Here is an 18,871-nt window from a genome sequence, read left to right on the forward strand (position 1 = left end):
GAGTTATTTCCAATTGGGTTATTATGAGTATTGCTGCTAAGAACATTTCTGGGCAAGTCTTTGTGTGGATACATTCCCACGTCTCTTAGATTGATAGGTAAGAGTGAAATTCCTGGATCACACAGTAAATGTATGTTTAACATTTTAAGAAATTGCCAAACCGTTTTCCAACGCGGCTGCACTGTTTTACATCCCTACCAGCAATGTGCAAGGGTCTCTCCACATTCTCTCCAAAATGTGTTATTATCTGTATGCTAAAATATGGCCACTCTATGAAACCACTCCCCCCCCCCCGCCAAGTTTTTAAAAGGCTTAAAAACGTTCGGTGAGGAGGCTACGGCTTTTGATAAGTAAAACAACCATCTCTCAAAAACTGACCGCGGTCCTCCAGCCAGCAGACGGCGCTCCAAGCCAGGGTCCCTACTCCTAGCCTTTCACAACGCCATCTTAGTGACAGCCCCGTTGCTAGGAAACGGATATGCGTCTTTTAACTCCAGATCCCAGCCTCACCAAGATCCCAGGCGCTCTCTGTCTTGCGGAAAGACTGAGATCTAAGGTCCCCGCTACCATGCAGGGGTAGTTCAGAAGGCCCTGCCCTGGGGTACTTTCCTCCTACCTCCTATAAAGCTCTCCAAAGCAGACCGAGGATCGTTGCTTAGACACGGTCCCCCGCCCAGCTATGTCTAAGAAAGGGAAAAAGGCCAAGATGCCCCTGTCGGATGAGGAACAGTTGCTTCTGTTTCAGCAGAAGTTGCTGGCAGAGGAGGAAATGGCCAAGAAGAAAGAGAGGCTCCTGAGCCAGTTCTTGAAGGTGATGGCTTCATGCATTACTCTCTGCCCAACCCCACCCACTCCCTACACCAGCCCTGTTGCCTTGGTCCTCTCGTTGCGGCAGCCTCATTTTCATGCTGGCTTCCTCTCCTCCGGAAACCTTGAGACCCAAATATACTTAGATTTCTGGCAACATTGTCGGGGAAGGAACCAGTTCTTTGTGAAGTACGGAGGGGTCAAATGGTAAGGAGGTTAATGTCACAACTGAGCCCCAGACCAGGACAGTAGGTGCTATTAGCTGTCCGAGCTTGTCTGAAATTCTGATATACTCCCCGGAGATATGTCATTACAAACAACATCCTGCTTTGATGTCTTCACTTGAAGGAAATTCACCCTTGCCCTCCCTAAAGTGCCATCAGGCTGTTCCTGTCTTACTTCAGACTATCCCCAAAACGAGAATGGGAATTCCCTGAGTGTTAGTCATCAGGAAATTTGGTCCCTTAGAAAAAGACAAAAGGTAAGGTGTCGGTTGACAAACTGTGATCTTGTTTGTTTTTTCAAAGTTTATTTATTTGGGGGGGGGGAGGTTGAGTGGGGGAGGGGCAGAGAGAGCAAGAGGGAGACAGAGAATCCCAAGCAGGTTCCGAGCTCCACCATGATCCCTATTCAGGGATCCAACCCATGAACCATGAGATCATGACCTGAGCCGAAATTAAGAGTCAGATGCTTAACCGACTGAGTCACCCAGGCGCCCCTTTTTAATTAACTAATTAATTAATTAATTAAAAAGTAATCTTGTTCATTTTACTGTAACAGGGCTTTAGGCCCTGACCTCCTGGGGGTGTATTTATTCCTTCACACAGGACAAGCTGGCCAAGGAAGAGCACAACAGTGCTCTGAACCTTTACAAGATTAACACACAGTGGAGAACTGTCCTTAGGGAAGTCAAGACCAGAGAGCTGCATAAGGACATTGAGATCCTCAGCCAAACGTTTGAACGAGTGGTGGACTGCAAGGACAGTGTCATCAAGGTAGGCACTCTTCCCAACGAAACACTTGAACCTGGCTGCCCTGACCTCTTAATACAATGGGCCTACTGAATTCATTTGTCCATCTTTTATTTTAACAGTTTTTTAAATTTTTATCTATTTGGAGAGAGAGGGGGAGAGAGAATCCCAAGCCGACTCCTCACTGTCAGTGCAGAGCCCCGCCCAGAACCCCATCTCACCAACCATGATCCTTGTGAGATCGTGACTTGAGCTGATATCCAGAATCAGTTGCTTAACCGACTGAGTCACCCAGGCCCCCCCATTTATTTATCAGTCTTAAAGCCCTTACAAGATGCAGGCCGTGATGAAGCCGGCTATTGGTAATACCAGTTTTCACTGAAATGAAAAACAGAATACTGGGCTGTCATCCCTCTCCCCACCCCCTCAGCATAGCCATTTTCCTTGGTTATCTACTGCCTAAAACCAGCACTATACAATATTAGAGTTGTAAGGCACAGCAGACATCACCCAGTGACTTAAACTTAGCCCCGTGTCTTCATTTCAATGTGAGAAGACTCAATTCCAGAGAAAGGAACGGACTTGCCCAAGGTGACACAGCTAGTCAGTGAGAGAGCTGGAACCAGAGCATGAGTTTCTTGATTCCCACTCCAGTGCTTTATTTAACCAAATTCTGTTGGGCCTCTTTGATTCAAGGTCAGTGGCCTTGGATGAGATTGAGATCCCCATGGGTAAGAGTAGTTCTGGATCTCTAAGCAACTCAACCATCCTTATGCTCTTGGACGATTCTTGAGTTGAGTCCATATTATCTTTTTTCTTTTTAATTTTATTTCTTTATTTTTGAGAGAGAGAAAGACAACATCTGCATTGAGCGAGTGGGGTAGGGGCAGAGGGAGAGGGAGAGAGAGTCCCAAGCAGGCTCCATGCTGTCAGCAGAGAGCCCCACAGGGGGCTCGAACCCACAAACCATGAGATCATGACCTCAGCCAAAATCAAGAGTCAGACATTTAACCGACTGAGCCACCCAGGCGCCCCACATACCATCCTTTTTTCTAAGGGATTTTGCTATATCCCTTCTTTTATCCTATTTTTAACCTCTGTTTACTGACTCTTACTTAGACTTTTCTATCTGAAAACAACAACAGAAATCCCACATAAGAGCAAAATATACATTGTCAGCCTGGCATGCCCCCTCTTGCAAACACACATCTCTCCTTCACAGCCTAACTCTTGGGGGAAAAAAAATTGGTAGGCCTGGGCAAGCTTCAAGCGATACACATTAGGAGTCTCGAGATTTATAAAAACCATTATACATTAGAATTCCTCACCCCACCAGTTATACCTTATGGCCTTCTTTTAAATGTTTATTTATTTTTGAGGGTGGGGAGGGGAAGAGAGAGGGGGACAGAAGATCTGAAGCAGGCTCTGTGCTGACAGCAGAGAGCCCATGCAGGGCTCAAACCCGTGAACCGCGAGATCATGACCTGAACCAAAGTCGGACACTTAACTGACTGAGCCACCCAGGCGCCCCCACCTTATGGCTTTTTACGTGACTTCTTCCGACACTTACTGGGAGTTATCAAATACCTGCTGAGAGGAGAACCAGCAGGGTTCATTTAGGGATGCTGAGCAGTGGCCAGGCTCCCCCTTCCATCAATTAGCTTCCAGCTTTGTAGCAAACGATTACAGTCCTTGACTTAGGTAAATCACATATTGCTAATATTACGCGCCTTCAGGGTCATTCCTGAATAACCGAACCTACACATGTTAAATGTGCAAATGTTAGTGATCCTCACCTGCTATCTCCACTTCACTTCTCATTTATCCGGCATCCCACATCTGATTTCCATCCTTCCCTAGGAAGCTGCTCTTGTAAAGACTACCAGGCCCAAATCATGGCCACTGTTCATCATTTCGTCATCACCTAACCTGACTTCTCTGTGGCGCTGATACTCTTGGTCATGCCTTCCTTCTTGAAACTCCCCTTTGGTTTCCATGACACCATTCTCTCATGGTTTCTCTCCTGCTTCTGGGATATATACATCCAGTCCCCTTGGTGACTTTATCTTCCTCTCTCCATCTCCTGAACTTGAGCATCTCCCAGGTTTCTGAGTCTGGCCATCTCACCCTTTAACCGGGTATCTAGGGTCTAGACAGTCGTACACAATACCCTGGTTTTAAATACCGCTTTTATGTCAGTGACTTCCTGGTCTGTAACACCAGTCTGGATTCCTTTCATGAATTCCACATCCTTCTATTCAAGATTCCTAGCTATCCGTTCCTGGCTGTTGCATTGTCCTCACAACTGAACTAAGGAGTTCCCCCTTCCCTGGGCAGGCCCAGAGCAATTTTTCCACAGTCTGGTCTTCCTTACTCTCTATTCAGGTGGTCCCTGCCATTCACTAAACCACTCAACAGAGAAATCCGGGAATCGTCCTAGGGTTTGCCTCCATCCCTGACTTCTTTCACTAAGTTTTGTATAAATCTTCTGCTGAAGTACTTTTCAAAGCCATATCCTGCTCTCCTTCTCCCCTGTCCTGCTGCAGTTTAGACCTGGGCACTTTCTCTCATATGGACTGTGGCACTAGGCCCCTATCTTCCAGCCTTTCATGCCCAGCCACCTCCAGGTGACTGTCTACACAACTACCAGGATTATCTTTTTATTTATTTATTTTTTAATGTTCATTTATTTTTGAGAAAGAGAGCACAAGCGAGGGACGGGCAGATAGGGGGACAGAGGATCTGAAGCGGGCTCTGCGCTGACAGCAGTGAACCTGATGTGGGGATCGAACTCACGAACTGCAAGATCATAACCTGAGCCAAAGTCTGACGCTCAACCAACTGAGCTGCCCAGGTGCCCCGGGATTATCTTTTTGAAACAAAAATCCGATCCTGGTACTCCACTGCTTAAATTTTAGTGGCTTCTTTCTTCCACAGAAAAAAATCCAAACTCCAGGGAAAAAAACATCAAAGCCCTACATGTTCTGGCCTCTGCCTGTACCTTTCCTTGTTTCTTACCTGTGATTTTGCACATGCTGTTCCCTCTATTTGGAATTCTCTTTTCCCCATCTCTTCAGTCTTCCTGGCAAACTCTCACTCCTCCTTCAGGAGTGATACAAATGACATGTGTCCTGTGAAGCCTCCCCCTGTGCTCTTAGACACAGGCACTCAGCCTTTTATATCCCACTGTCACAGGTGCATCATCGACCTCATAGCAATTTCCATGTTACACTGTAATTTTCTGTGTATATAACACCTTTCCTACTACACGACTGCGAGCTCCTTTGGGGGCAATATGCATGTCTTTTCATCCCTGAATCCTTGGCCTCCAGCACGGTGCCGGTACATGACAGGTTCAGTAATTATCTGTTGAGTTAGTGAAGAGGCCTCCATTATCAGCACCTATTCCATAAGACCCTTTCTCATCCCAAACATACAAGGTAAGAGCCAGCTTTGCATAGAGGCTGTGGCAGCTTACAGTGCATGACTCAAGGTGCCTGAATCATGTGGGCACTTACTAAATCCTTTTCGTGTTTCATTCACTTTAATTGTAATTTGTTTTACTTTTTCGAATCGGCATTTCACTCATTATTGAAAATTCAAAAAATAAAGTGAAAGAAAAGTCCTCTACCACCAGTGACTTCCAGCCACCTAGTGCCTTAATCATTTTAATTTCATGAGTAAACTTTTTTTTTTATGTTTATTTTTGACAGAGAGAGAGGGAGGGAGGGGCAGAGAGAGAGGGAGACACAGAATCTGAAGCAGGCTCCAGGCTCTGAGCTGTCAGCACGGAGCCCAGTGTGGGGCTCAAACTCACGAACCACGAGATCGTGACCCGAGCTGAAGTCAGATGCTTACCGAATGAGCCACCCCAGGCGCCCCACGAGTAAACATTTTTTTTGTACAAATGATAGTCCTACATCCTGTTTTGCCCCTTTTTCACTGAGCAATATATCCCAGGGACTATTCCACATTAGTCCATAAAGAGCTTCTCTCTCTCTCTTTTCTTTGTAAACAACTGCATAGTATTCTGTATTATAGTGTAACATGTTATTTTGTTTTCTGTATTTCCTGTATCTTGTAATTAGATCTAATTTAGATGTGTTGTATTCTTCCATCCAGGAAGCACATGCATCTGGTAATCTCTTCTTGTGATTTTTTAAAAATGGTTATTTGAGAGAGAGAGAGCGCGCGTGCGCATGTGAGCGGAGGGGCAGAGAGAGAGAATCCCAAACAGACTTGCACTGTCAGCGCAGAGCCCAACGCAGGGCTCGATCTCACAAACCGTGACCTGAGCCAAAATCAAGAGTCGGGTCCTCGATAGACTGAGCCACCCAGGTGCCCCTCTTTTTGTGAAGTTAGCATTTGTTGTTTCTCTCTTAATTCACTGGGGGTTACAAAATGCTGATTTTCTAATAATGTCATTCCTTTTTCATTTATTAGCTTGAATATTTCTATAAAGAGATACCTCTGTCATTTACCATTCAGTGACCAAGAGGTACAGCTTATATAATAAAGGTAGCATAAATGCTTAATTCTTTCTCTGCCCTTTAAACGCCATTAAAACAATTAAAAAAGGAATGGGTTGTCTGGTATCCTCCAAAGTAACCATTTTTTTAAGTATGCTTATGAATTCATAATCAAAGATAATTGATACCTTTTCAGTTCATCATAGTTTTTATCCTTATTGATGCTCACACCGTCCCCTTTCTCGCCAGTGGAAGTGTTCCAGCTATCTATTACTACATAACAAACCACTCCTAAATCAGTGACTTAGAACAATTTCTTTTATTATTTCTCACGATCCGTTGACTTTGTTCACCCAGGTGGTTCCTGCTCGGTATCTCCCCTACAGTTTTCAGTCAGATGTCGGTTGGGGCTACAATCTTCTGAAGGCTGGACTGGGCTGGATGTCTAAGGTGGCTGGCAGTTGATTCAGAGAGTCAGCTGGGAGCTCAGCTGAACTGCTGACCAGAATGCCTTAACGTGGCCCCTTCCAGGGCACTGCCCTTCTCACAACGTGATGGCGGGTCCCTGGAGGGAGTGTCCCAAGAACAAGCATTCCAAGGGGCAGGAAGCAGAAGCTGCCAGGCCATGTAAGGGCTATGCCTGGAACTGGCGCAGTGTCATTTCCACCATGTTCTCATGGTCCAAGTAGTGATGGTGTCTGCCCAAATTCAAGGAGATGGAAGAAGATAATACCTCCTGCTGGAGGAGTGGCAAGGTCACATTGCAGATTGTAGGATAGGAGATATTGCTGTGCGCATCTTTAGAAGACGTCCTCTGCCACGGGGAGCCACTTCTGTCGGGCTCCTGAATCCCTTTGACGTGACCCTATTGGTCTTCCGTAGCTGCTTTGCTATGTTGTATGACAAGATACCCTTGGTTCTACTTGTTTCTCTTCTGCCTCACATCTTGGAGCCTCACTGTAAATGTCTGTTGTCCCTAGGAGACACTGGCAGGCTACCTGGGGTTCCCGGATGTCACTCTTACTTTCTATTCATGAGTGGGAGAACAGCACCCTTGGCACCAAAGAGCTGGCATCAGGAGCTAGGGGAAAATGCCGTTCGTGCCATCCAGCTGACCAGCTGAATACATTTTTATTTTCTCACACGGATGCCATTCAGCCAAAATGGTAACTCCCTGTTTCCTACCCAGTCTTTAGCCACGGACCTGTCAGAAGCCGAGGAGCAGTACGCCCATGCCCTGCGCAGCCACCTGCACAGCATCGATCAGCTTTTAGCCCTGCAGAGAAGCCGGCTCAACCTCCTAGAGGAAAGTTACAACATGGAGCTGGAGGCCCTAACCAAAGAGTTTGAGACAGAAAGGTATGGGGGCCTAAGAGGACTGAGGGATTGAGTCCAGGAGAGTATGCAGAGCCTGTGTCAAGGAGCTATCTATAAGCCAGCACCATGGAGCATCCCACCTTGCTTATGATATGACCCCAGCAGAGATCCTGAGTCCCTTCTTTTTCTTTTCTTTTTTAAGTAGGTTTCACCCCCAGTGCGGAGCCCAGCGTGGGGCTTGAACTCACAACTCTGAGATCAAGACCTGAGCTGAGATCAAGAGTCAGACAGTTAGCCGACTGAGCCACCTAGGTGCCCCTCTCCTAAGTTCCTTCTAAACTAACACGTGTTTAAGCTTGTGGATTTAGCTTCCCTACAGCCATGCCAGGTCCCTATCTGTAACACCCTCACCACCTACTTTCAGCTGTCAAAATCCAACCCATCTGGTAGGGATCAGGGATGGGATGGAGACTTCTCACTGAAATCTTTTGTACTTTTTCACTTGTTGTATCATATAAATGGACTGCCTGCTCAAAAATCAAAACAATCTTATTCATTCTTTCTGATCCTAAAAAGAATAGGGCCCACCCTCTCTCTGTTTACCTAGGAATTTATACTATTTGTACAGTTTTATCACATACTGCTTTGAGTTGTCATTATTGGTCCATATGCTTTATCCCTCAGTGCAGGGACAGTGTCTTATCTCCCACAGGAAGACAATTATTGACCAGCATGAAAAAGAGATTCACTACCTACAAGATGTCTTCATGGCCATGGAGCAGAACTATATAGATTCTGAGTATGAAAGTAAGCTGGAGTTTCAGAGCATGTGGGATGATCTCAAAAACAAGGTATGGAGGGAGAGCAGCTGGGCAAGAGCTGGGAGAGAAGGGAGAAAAAATGCTCAAGGCCACTGGAGCTCGTAGAGACCCCTAATCAACACAGTCAAGAGACAAATCACAGGGGTGATCTGTGAAAGAAACTGAGGCCCAAAGAAGTAAAATGACCCACCAAAGTTATGCTGCTGCTTTGTGGTACAGCCAGGAGGAGAATCCAGTTCTGCCCTTGGCCCCAAAGTGCTTTCCACCATCCTGGAGGCTACAAAGTTAGCTATCCTGAAGACCTGGGTTTGGGCATGGGGTTCTTTGTTTTTATTTTGCCCCACAATGTTTTGTAAATTAAAAAAAAAGTTTTTTAATGTTTGAGAGAGAGAGAGAGAGAGAGAGAGAGAGAGAGAGAGTCAGGGAGGGGCAGAGAGAGAGGGAGACACAAAATCCAAAGCAGGCCCCAGGCTCTGTGCTATCAGCACAGAGCCCGATGCGGGGCTTGGACCCACAAGCCACGAGATCATGACATGAGCTGAAGTCGGACACTCAACTGACTGAGCCACCCAGGTGCCCTTGTAAATTTCAAAATAAGCTTCCTACATTTAAAAATTGAAAGGTTTCACATAAAAATCCTAAATTTAGCTTGCCTTGAGAAAAGATCTGGTAACACTGGGCCACGTTTCCAAATGGGGACATTCATGTGAAGCCGAGCAGATAGGCCACTACTCCCAACCCCCCGTGGAGCATTTCCTCTCTGGTTCACCGCAGGCCTCATCTAGCATACAGCACATATTTATAACATCTGCCTGGTCTTTGTAGGCATTTTCATTGGCGACCTCTGCACCCTACTATGTTACAAACAGTTGAAGAGGATGAGGTTGCTGGAGGCAGTAAAAGGGCACTAATAGGGTAATTCCAAGCACTGGCTATTTTGGCACCACTTCCTAGAATTTAGAAGAGAAGCATTTTCTAAGACTGCACCTGGAGAATACAGTAGAAGATCTGTGGAGAAGGTTCCAGGATGCACTCAAGAATTATACTGATGCCACAGAGGATCAAAAGATTGCCTTTGAGACTCTGAAGGTGAAAGATGAAAGAAGCTCCAAAGAGATTGAAGCACAGATGAAAAAAATACAGAAATTACAGGTTAGTGCAGCCAACTGGAAATACTCACTGCTTTCACTGCTCCGTTATCCCCTATTCATCCCCCAATTTCTACTGGACCCCTGGCTGGGGAAAGATGATATCCCTGGATTTCAGTCCCCAGATGGTCCTTTTGCCCGTCTCATTGAAGACCTTCAGCCAGGCAAGAGTTTACTCTAATCTATTCTGTTCCTCCAGGACTCCATAATTATTTTAAGAGGCAAGATCATGGTGCACAGCCATGAGAATGAAGACCGGAACCAGTACATTCGTAAGGACAAGGAGCTGGTCCTTGCACAACTGCGAAAACTTAAGGCCCAAAGGAGTCACGCCCGGGAAATATCACAGGAAAACTTGGTCAAACTTACTTTGGAAAGTAATGCCACCCTCAAGGCCCTGAGAAAGATTGTTGATAAGGTAACGAAGGGGAAAGGTCAGTCAAAACAAAACCAAGAAACTTGGCTCCTATGAAGTGAAACAGGTTTGAGAAAGGTAGAGGGCTTTCTCCTGCTTCCTGCCTGAGTACCTTTTTTATTCCATGTTTCCTCCCCTCTCACATTTTATTTTACCTTATTTTATTTTTAAAGCTTATTTATTTATTTTGACAGAGACAGAGAGAGAGCACAAGCAGGGGAGGGGCAGAGGAGGGTGGAGAACAGGGGGTCCAAAGCAGGTTCTGTGCTGACAGTCCAATGTGGGGCTCAAACCCATGAACCACGAGGTCATGACCGGACCCGAAGTCAGAAACTTAACCAACTGAGCCACCCAGGTGCCCCCCCTCACATTTTAAGTTAAATGAATTAAGGGGTGCCTGGGTGGCTCAGTTAGTTAAGCGTCCAACTCTTAATTTCGGCTCACATCATGATCTCACGGTCAGGAGATGGAGCCCCACATTGGGCTCATGCTGGGCATGGAACCTGATTAAGATTCTTTCTTTCCCTCTCCCTCTGGCCCTGCACTGCTTGCTCGCTCTCTCTCTCTCTCTCTCAAAAAAAAATACATATATATGTGTATATATATATACATATATATATGTATATATATACACACACACACACACATATATATACACATTTATGTATACACACACACACACACACACACATATATATATATGTGTATATGTGTATATATATTCCAAGTATATAAATACTTGGAATAGTGCTTGGCACCTAGTGAAGAGCCTGTTAGATGTATTTATTACTCTCATGTCACATTTGGATGAATACTTCCCTGGGTTCAAGCAGGGGAACCAACTCCACTATTTCCCCTCCCCACCCCCTTTCCTAATAAAAGGTCTCTTCCTGCTTCCGATAGGGTGAAAAGATCCTGAAACTTGCTGAAATATGTAGGAAATTTGAAACAGAGGAAGAAAAAGTGCTACCTTTCTATTCGTCAGTATTGACTCCCAAGGAGCAGGCGGAGATAGAAGAAATTTACCGAGAGGAGCTTACTGAGGAGCTCTCAAAGGTAAAGTTCCTAGGGCCCCAGAGGCCATCACCCAAGGTTGGAGATGATGGGCCACTGGGCTACATTTGCTAATGGGCCCCACCACATACCTTGTCCCTTTAACTCAACTCCCAGGTGATCGTGAACTATACAGGGATGGAGAATTTCTGGAAAAGGTACAACAAAGTAAAACTGGAACAACTGAGCCTCCAGCAGAGACGCGCCCAGTTGTTAGAAATCAACGGCAAGTTGCGAGAGATGCTGAAGCAGTACTTGGATGGCATCTCGGTGAGTGACGAAGTGCTGAGCCAGCTCAACCCACTCTTTATCGTCAACCATCGAAGCAACTTACCCCAGCCGTTGTCCACACCGACCACCCAGCCAGGTGACAAGCAACCTCCAACCACTTACAACATCATTGAGGCAGCCCACGTGATCTCCCATATCCTGTGATACAAGGAGTAAATCTCTTTTCAAATCCCAAATGATTGTTTGAGAGACCCAAGGACTTTGCTATTAAAATTTTCCATGGGGTTTGTGAGCTCTTTATATTTTCCCCATATTGAACAGAGCAGTCTAACTGGAAGACACTAGGAATACAGTGGCCCCACAGAGTGGAGCTAATAGCTAGGCAAATATCAGAGGCTCATTGCTCCAGGAAGCATTGCTTCTTGGAAGTCTGGGCACTGTGGGGGCCAACACCCATACCTTCGGGAGGTACAGATCCTATGGGAAGACTCAAGAGCAGGTCCTTGGCAGGAAGTTAGGACGGGAGGAAGAGGCAGAGGCAGAGGTGATCCAAAGCCTCCAAACACCCCGTCAGGCAAGATCCAACTCAGAATGCCTTTTTCCCCATCCCTTTTCCTCATTCCCACTTACAGAAGTAGCCCCAGAAAGTATCAGGTGAAGAATACAAAGAAATTTTTAAAAGTTATTTATTATTTCTTTTTGCTCTTGTTTCGTTTCTCTTCCTTGAGCTTCTTTTTGGAGACTTTAGGTCTGGTGGCCTTTTTGTATAGGTGATACCCAATGAGGCCCAGGAGGGCTGGCACCATGGCCATGCCTACCAGAGGCAAAATGCCCTTCACCAGCTTTTGCCAGTAGTTGGCTCGGATCAGTGCAATCAGCTCCACATCAAACTGCAGCACTGCATCCGCTGGAGGCAGAGAGGAGGTGAGGGTTAGAATCTCTGCATTTTATCCAGGGCTCAGAATCTAAATGAAAGCAGGGGAAGGGCAGGCCACACCAGAGCAACAACTATGAAGCTGGCAAGATTTAAATGTGTTGAGTTCCTCTAGACAAAAGTAGAGAAAAGTTATAAACAGAGTCTATTGGTAGTTATGTTCGCCCCAAATCTACAAGTGTGGCTTGCATTCAGGGACAGGTTTTTGATAGCACGGGGAAACTTCCCACAGGGTGTTCTCCATTTATAAGCGAGAGAACCTCTATACTAATGACTCCATTTCCAAACAGCCACATCGACAGAATCTTTGCAGGCCTGAAATTAATTGAATTTAACCTAGATGTTTTAAAATTGCACCAACTAATGAGCACACTGATGTGACTGTTACTAAGAAAACATAGATGTTTCAACATAAGAGCTGGAGAGGAAGGAGGTGGCTTAAGAAGTAAGGAGCCAGGGAATGAACAGGGGTGAGTCAGGGGAGAAATACAAACACTGGAAATGGGGAGATTAAAGAGCTTCGGGTAAAAGAGTTTCTCTTTAGTCCATGACCCTCTTTCCGGTTTTCCCTCTCAGTTGTAACTAGGATAAGAACTTTTATACTAATACTCTGAAGGACAAAACCTTTTAGCCAATAGAGCATTTGTTATAACCCAAAGCAAGAGATCTGCATCTTAGGAAATCTGTCCAGCCTCAGATCTTCAGGTATAGATATCAGCAGTGACCTGTGATGGCTTTTGAAGTTATAGGGTAGGCTTGCCTTTTACAAGTTGTTTTTTGTTTTGCTTTGTGTTGAATTACTTGACTGTGATAATTTTTACTGTCTCTTTCCTGATGGAGGCTGAAAGGAGGGGTTACTTGACTGTGATTATTTTTACTGTCTCTTTCCTGATGGAGGCTGAAAGGAAGGGTAGAGGTGTGGTGAGAAGCCATGCCAGTTGCACAAACGACACAGGTTGGAGTTGTGGAGAAGCGGCAGGAGAAAGGTCTAGAGTTCTGAAAGGGGTAGCACAGGCAACAGACCCAAGTGGTTCAAGCAGGTGTCTCCTCCCTATAAAGTTGCTGTCTGCTAGAGGGCAAGCCAGGTGGCCTAACAGGTTATATGTCTCTAGTCCCTGTTGGTGACCTGAAGAGGAAAACAGTGGCCCTGCAGGAGTCCCTGGCCGCCCCTGTCCTTTTCAGCAACCTGGGTTTAGACCTTCTCAAGCTCCAGACAAAGTGTACAGCTCCTTGTAGCTCTGAGGGACTGGGTATTTGGATTACCTGAGAGAGAGGCCTAGTCAGATTACCTGGGATGGACGGTGGAAATCCCCTTTTTCCATAGGCCAAGTGAGAAGGAATGATTGCCCTTCGCTTCTCTCTGATGGAAGGAATGTGAATCACAGCTAGAGGTGGGACCAGGTGGGCCAGTGGCCTCAATCCATCTGAAGCCCCACCAGCAAAACTCTCTGGATATTCACCCCAAAACATGAACTTTCCCACTGAGCACTCAGTAGGTTGACCAGGAAAGGTCCTCCACATGCCTCAACTCCTCCAACAAAACCCACAGCCAGATAGGCAAAGTGGCTTTGGATGCCCTTAGGGGTCCCAATGACCTGGACCTGCCCAGTGCAAAGCCTTTATCCACATTCTTCTGCCCCCTCTAGGAGCAAGGATAGCAAAGTAAACCTCCACCCATGCTAAGGGGGTACCCAAGCCCGCCCCTGCCCAGATACTCACCCCACACACATGTCTAGAAGGCTCTGCTCCAGACCTTGAGGAAGAAGACACAACTGAACAGGAAGCTACCTACATTCCCCAAATCCCAAGGCTCCCTTTGACCCTCAACTGAGCTCCCCATTTCTCAACTGCCGGGTTGCCAGTGGGGTGTGAGGCAAAAAGCAGTGTTAGAAGTGGGGTTTGAACCTGAGGACGTGACTGGGAGAGTCGTGGGGGCACTTCCAAGGTAACTTAGAGATTGAAGAGGCTAAGGAAAGCTTAAGTTAGGAGACGTAAAATGGGAGGCGCAGGTCACATACCTGGGATCACCTGCTTTTGGCCAAGTTCTATAACCAGAGGATCTCTGGTCAGGGAAGTGTCAATAATGCGTCCATCTACCAAGCTGCCCTGGGGGGAGACAGCAGCAAGAGCGCACACCTAGTACCTCTCTCTCAGCAGGCGCACACCACACACACCTGCGCCCCTGGGCAGCAGCGGCCGGGCGGCAACCCCCTGGCAGCTGCAGCCCAGCATTCCCCTCAGGGCAGAAAGCAACAGGAAGCCCCGAAGGGCTGGCACTTCTCGGAGATCTCCCCACCCTACTCTTCCCCACACCGGGGCGGAACTGGCGGAAGAGCTGGGAGGGGAAATGGGCCGGGAAGAAGAGCGCCCCCCCCCCCCCCCCCCCCCCCCGCCACGTGCTCGACGACCCCAGAGCCCCCAACTTACTCCCGAACCGCTTGCCACGTGTCCCAGCCAACGCTGACGTGTTCCAGCAGGGCGCCGCCCCCTCCCAGGCCCCGCCCCGGCCCCCCAGATCCCTCACCGTGTAGTGTATGTGCAGCGTGTCTCCAAAGGCAGCGGGCTCCGCGCAAGGCTCAGGGGGCTCCACCTATGATCGGACTACAGGAGTCACGCAGGATCCTCCAAAGGTCCGTTCCTGTCCCTAGACCCGGTACCCACCCCCCAACTCAGTTCCCACACTTGCTCGCCTACCCGCTCCCAGGTTTGTTTAGACCCCTTCATTCCCTCCCCAGGCCCAGCTCCCGCAGCCCCAGGACACTTTCTCCTCACCAGGGTCTCCACTTGGAGGGTCCGGACGGGACTTTCGGTTTCGAACCCAGCCTCAGCCCAGCACACCGCCCCACTGAGCAGCAGCAGCAGCTGCAGACGGAGCGGGAGTAGGGAGGGGCGCAGGGTCATGACTGGACACGGGGCAGGGCACGGGGCACCAGGACAGGCTGTTCGGGTGGCGGCGGCTAGGACAGCGGGTTCCCTCGGCGCCCAGGCTGGACTGGACGGGATGGGGCGGGTAGCAACGCGCCAGCTCCTCCTCCAGTAGCCCTTCCTCCACCTTGTCCCCACCTCCTGGAGGGAGGAGGCCGCTGGGAGCCCTCCCTACCCTCTAAGATCGTGAGGTTGCGGATTTTGACCCCGCCGTTTGCCGTTCTGTCCCTTAGTGAGGGGCTGGATCACTGAATAGCACCCACTTACGATGACCTATTGTGTGCCAGCCACTTGTCTGTAATTCTCAAAACCACCCTGAAAAGGTAGGCATAATTGTTTCCATTTTACAGACGAGGAGCTGGGTGCTCAGGTTAAGTAACTTGCCCAAGGTCTTCTAGCTAGGTGGCGACAGAGACAAGATTCAAACCCATTATTGCCTGAGTCCAGCGTGTTTGTTCTCTGCTCTTTACTCTTAAGATAGGTCTCTTCACACCTGTCCTGGCAGTGTCTGGCTGCCCCCCATCCCCGGCATCCCTCTCCCACCTCCAACCCTTCAGCTTTAATTTCTGGAGGTCATATATCCAAAAGGAGACAGGTAGCTAGCTGTCCCATCTCCCTGTCCTTTGGCAAGTTAATTTCAGAGTCAGGAGATATTTTCCTGTAGGGATAGGGTGAATCCCTGATCTTCTCCTGACACCAACATCTCCTTCCTCCCTTCATCAACAGGTTTGTCAAAAGGGCAGCTCCCTTTTGTTTATGCAAAGACTTCAGTTTTTATTTTTATTTATCTTGCCCAATGTGGGGGTTGAACTCAGCCCCAATATCAGCCAGTCAGGCACCCCAAGGGACTTCAGTTTTTAAGAGGGGTTTTAAATTATTTCGGGCAATGCAATCAGTCCCCTTCTGCATGATTCAAACCCTCACTGCCCACTCAGGCCTTGGCATCTGAATTCTGCTCCCTCAAAAAGTTATCAGTGAGCTCAAAGTCACCAAATTCTTGGGTCATTTCTTGGTGCCTTGTCTTCTTCAATGTTTGAGAGAGAGAGAGCAAGAGTACGGGATGGGGAGAGAGGGAAAGAGGGAGAGAGAAAATCCCAAGCAGGCTCTGGGCTGTTAGCACAGAGCCCGACGTGGGGCTCAATCTCACGTGAGATCATGACCTGAGCCAAAATCAAAAGTGTGGATGATTAACCAACTGAGCCATCCAGGCGTCTTTCCATTGTCCTCTTTAGTATCTCTCTGGTATTTGATGCAGTTGAGCTCTGAATGCCCTCACAAACTCTAGATACAACTGCCTACTTGGTATCTCCACCTACATGTTTGACCAGCACCTCAGATCAACACACCCAATACTGTACTCATTCCTTTTTCTCCTTCCATCCCATCGGTAACAACCCAGGCTTCTCTCCCAATCTTGTTTCTGTTAGTGGCTCTGCTATTAGCATTCTTCTAGATTCTCATCTCCCACACCTAATGATTCTCCTTTGGACTCTCCTTCTACTGCCTCTCCATGCCTTCTTTCCATTCCCAAGGCTACTACCCTATTTAAGCTCTCATTAGCTCTCTCTCTTTGGGGTTGTTTAAAAAGAAAAAGCCCCCTCAGGGGTGCCTGGGTGTCTCAGTCCATTAAGCACCCAACTCTTGATTTTGGCTCAGGTCATGATCTCACAGTTCATGAGTTCGAGCCCCGCGTCAGGCTTTGCACTGGCAGCACAGAACCCGCTTGGGATTCTTTCTCTTTACCTCTCTCTCACTCTACCCCTCCCCTGCTCATGCTCGCTCTTTTAAAACAAATAAACATCAAAAACATTTTTTTTTTTTTAAGAAAAGACCCCCCTCAGGAAGGAATTTCTAGGGATGATGGAAAGCTCTATATCTTGATAGGGATGTGGGTTATATGGTGTGTACATTTGTCAGAACTTCTCAAACTATAGAAGATTTGTGCCTTGCACTGCATGCAGATTATACCTCAAATGAAAAAAAAAAATCCACAAAACTACATTTCCAAGTCTTCCTTAAAGCTGGATAAGGCCATGTGACTAAGTTCTGGCCAGTAAGTCCTAACAGAAGTGTTGGAAATATTATCCTGGACTTCCAGCAAGGCCCTTAGTGGGAATTAGCTAAGAAGTGTGTCATTGTGTGCTCCTCTTCCTCCCCCGCCCCCCCCAAAACGCCCCGGCTCCTTCCCCCTTCCTTTTTTCTGCGGTCTGGAATGTAGCTGAGATGAATTACACTCTAGCAGCCACATTAGAGCATGAGGTGACCATGAGGAGGAAGCTATGTGTTAGGCTGGTGAAGCAAAAAGAAGTCTCAGCCCTGATAACTGTAAAGCCACCACACCTGGACTGCCTACCACCAGATACCTTTCAATTGAGGTAGAAGTGAATTTTGTCTTGTTTTTAAAAAAAAGAAAGGAAGAACATTCTAAGCCCCTCATCCCCAGCCCATCCCCAGCCCTACTTTAGCCCATTCTGTGCACTGCTGCGGTCTGCTCAGCTTGTCACGGAGCCTACAGCCTCACATTGCCCCATGAATCAAATTCAGACTCCATGACATGCCAGTTGAAAGCTTTCACTATCTGGTCCTAATCTGCCTTTCCAAACTTGGCTTTTATTCCACTAAACTAAAAGCCTTTTAAAGACTGCAACCTCATCTTTCTCATTTCTGTGTTCTATTGCCTCGCCTCATATGGTGTTTGACACATAGATGCTCATTAAACACCTATGAATTGAACCAAATCCCCTTCCAGCTCATGGACTGTGGTCTGGCATCAGATCAACCTTCATCATGTGTTTCCATCTCTGTGCCCTGGCTCATGCTCTTCCTTCACCTGTCAAGCTTCCTCCAAACCAAGTTCAAATATCACTTCCTCTGTAAAGTTCTGATTCCCTTAGCTAGAAGTTACTTATTTCTGAACTTCCAGCATACACTCAGGGATGTTATTTTCTGTTGTGTTGCAATTATTTATGTGTGCCTCACTTCTCCCTTTCTCTCAAGAGCCGTCTCACTGATGGCAAGGACAAGGTTGTGATCATGTCTGGAGTCCCCCAGGTACTAGCTGTACAGTACCCCCCATATAGCAGATTCTAGACAAATGTGTTTTATTTTGAATAAATATTATGCTATGCAATACTTTTAATACAATTAAAAATATCTATGCTAATTTGGAAAAACTTCAAGACAAATGTATATACCCTTATGTTAAAAAAAGCAAGAGGGTGGCTCAGTCGGTTAAGTGTCTGACTTCAGCTCAGGTCAGGATCTCACAGTCCGTGAGTTCGAGCCTCGCGTTGGGCTTTGTGCTGACAGCTCAGAGCCTGGAGCCTGCTTGGGATTCTGTGTCTCCCTCTCTCTCTGCCCCTCCCCTGCTCATGCTCTCTCTCTCTCAAAAATGAATAAAACATTAAAAATAATAAAATAAGCAAAAATAATAAATGTGATATGAGTCCATTTATGTTTTAGCCCTTCCCCGAATGTGTGGAGCTACATATATTTAGAAAAGAAACTACCAGAAGGAGGCACACCAAATAGCTGAGGGTGGTTACATTGAGAAAAACAGAGGCAAACAGGTTTCACATGTTGCTCTGTACATTTATGTATTGTTTGGATGTTTTGCAATGAAGATTACTTTGGTTACAAAAATAAATTTCCAAATTAAGTATTAAATGAATGAACAGGATATATAACAATATAAGGGAAGGTGTGAGAGATGTTGAATGAATTATGCTAATAGAACTAAAGGAGCCAGCAAGGGTGGAAAAAGGAATCCTTGGGATTACG

General features: G+C 46.9%; 2 protein-coding genes across 2 annotated transcripts; one reads left to right on the forward strand and one right to left on the reverse strand.

Annotated features, from left to right (window-relative positions):
• Positions 1-475: 475 nt before the first annotated feature.
• On the forward strand, positions 476-11,517 carry CCDC65 (coiled-coil domain containing 65). The gene is made up of 8 exons (XM_049625368.1): positions 476-811; positions 1,635-1,802; positions 7,437-7,606; positions 8,277-8,415; positions 9,340-9,537; positions 9,733-9,951; positions 10,852-11,004; positions 11,119-11,517. The coding sequence occupies exons 1-8, from the start codon at positions 680-682 to the stop codon at positions 11,434-11,436; spliced, it is 1,497 nt and encodes a 498-aa protein (XP_049481325.1). The 5' UTR covers positions 476-679; the 3' UTR covers positions 11,437-11,517.
• A 384-nt stretch (positions 11,518-11,901) lies between these two features.
• Positions 11,902-15,157, reverse strand: FKBP11 (FKBP prolyl isomerase 11). Its single transcript, XM_049625369.1, has 6 exons — positions 14,939-15,157; positions 14,691-14,756; positions 14,185-14,272; positions 13,886-13,919; positions 13,456-13,526; positions 11,902-12,139 (listed from the first exon to the last, which is right to left on the reverse strand). The coding sequence occupies exons 1-6, from the start codon at positions 15,065-15,067 to the stop codon at positions 11,922-11,924; spliced, it is 606 nt and encodes a 201-aa protein (XP_049481326.1). The 5' UTR covers positions 15,068-15,157; the 3' UTR covers positions 11,902-11,921.
• Positions 15,158-18,871: the final 3,714 nt, after the last annotated feature.

This window comes from Panthera uncia, chromosome B4, assembly GCF_023721935.1.
Source record: "Panthera uncia isolate 11264 chromosome B4, Puncia_PCG_1.0, whole genome shotgun sequence".
NCBI classification, from domain to species: Eukaryota; Metazoa; Chordata; class Mammalia; order Carnivora; family Felidae; genus Panthera; species Panthera uncia.

What these genes read in the sequence shown, in the direction of transcription:
- CCDC65 (XM_049625368.1), top strand. Translation starts at nt 680, where the DNA reads ATGTCTAAGAAAGGGAAAAAGGCCAAGATGCCCCTGTCGGATGAGGAA. An exon ending in AAAGAGTTTGAGACAGAAAG is followed by an intron (nt 7,607 to 8,276) that starts GTATGGGGGCCT and finishes TATCTCCCACAG; the next exon opens with GAAGACAATTATTGACCAGC. An exon ending in GGGATGATCTCAAAAACAAG is followed by an intron (nt 8,416 to 9,339) that starts GTATGGAGGGAG and finishes ACCACTTCCTAG; the next exon opens with AATTTAGAAGAGAAGCATTT.
- FKBP11 (XM_049625369.1), bottom strand. Translation starts at nt 15,067, where the DNA reads ATGACCCTGCGCCCCTCCCTACTCCCGCTCCGTCTGCAGCTGCTGCTG. An exon ending in CGCTGCACATACACTACACG is followed by an intron (nt 14,273 to 14,690) that starts GTGAGGGATCTG and finishes GTCTCCCCCCAG; the next exon opens with GGCAGCTTGGTAGATGGACG. An exon ending in CTTCTAGACATGTGTGTGGG is followed by an intron (nt 13,527 to 13,885) that starts GTGAGTATCTGG and finishes TCCTTCCATCAG; the next exon opens with AGAGAAGCGAAGGGCAATCA.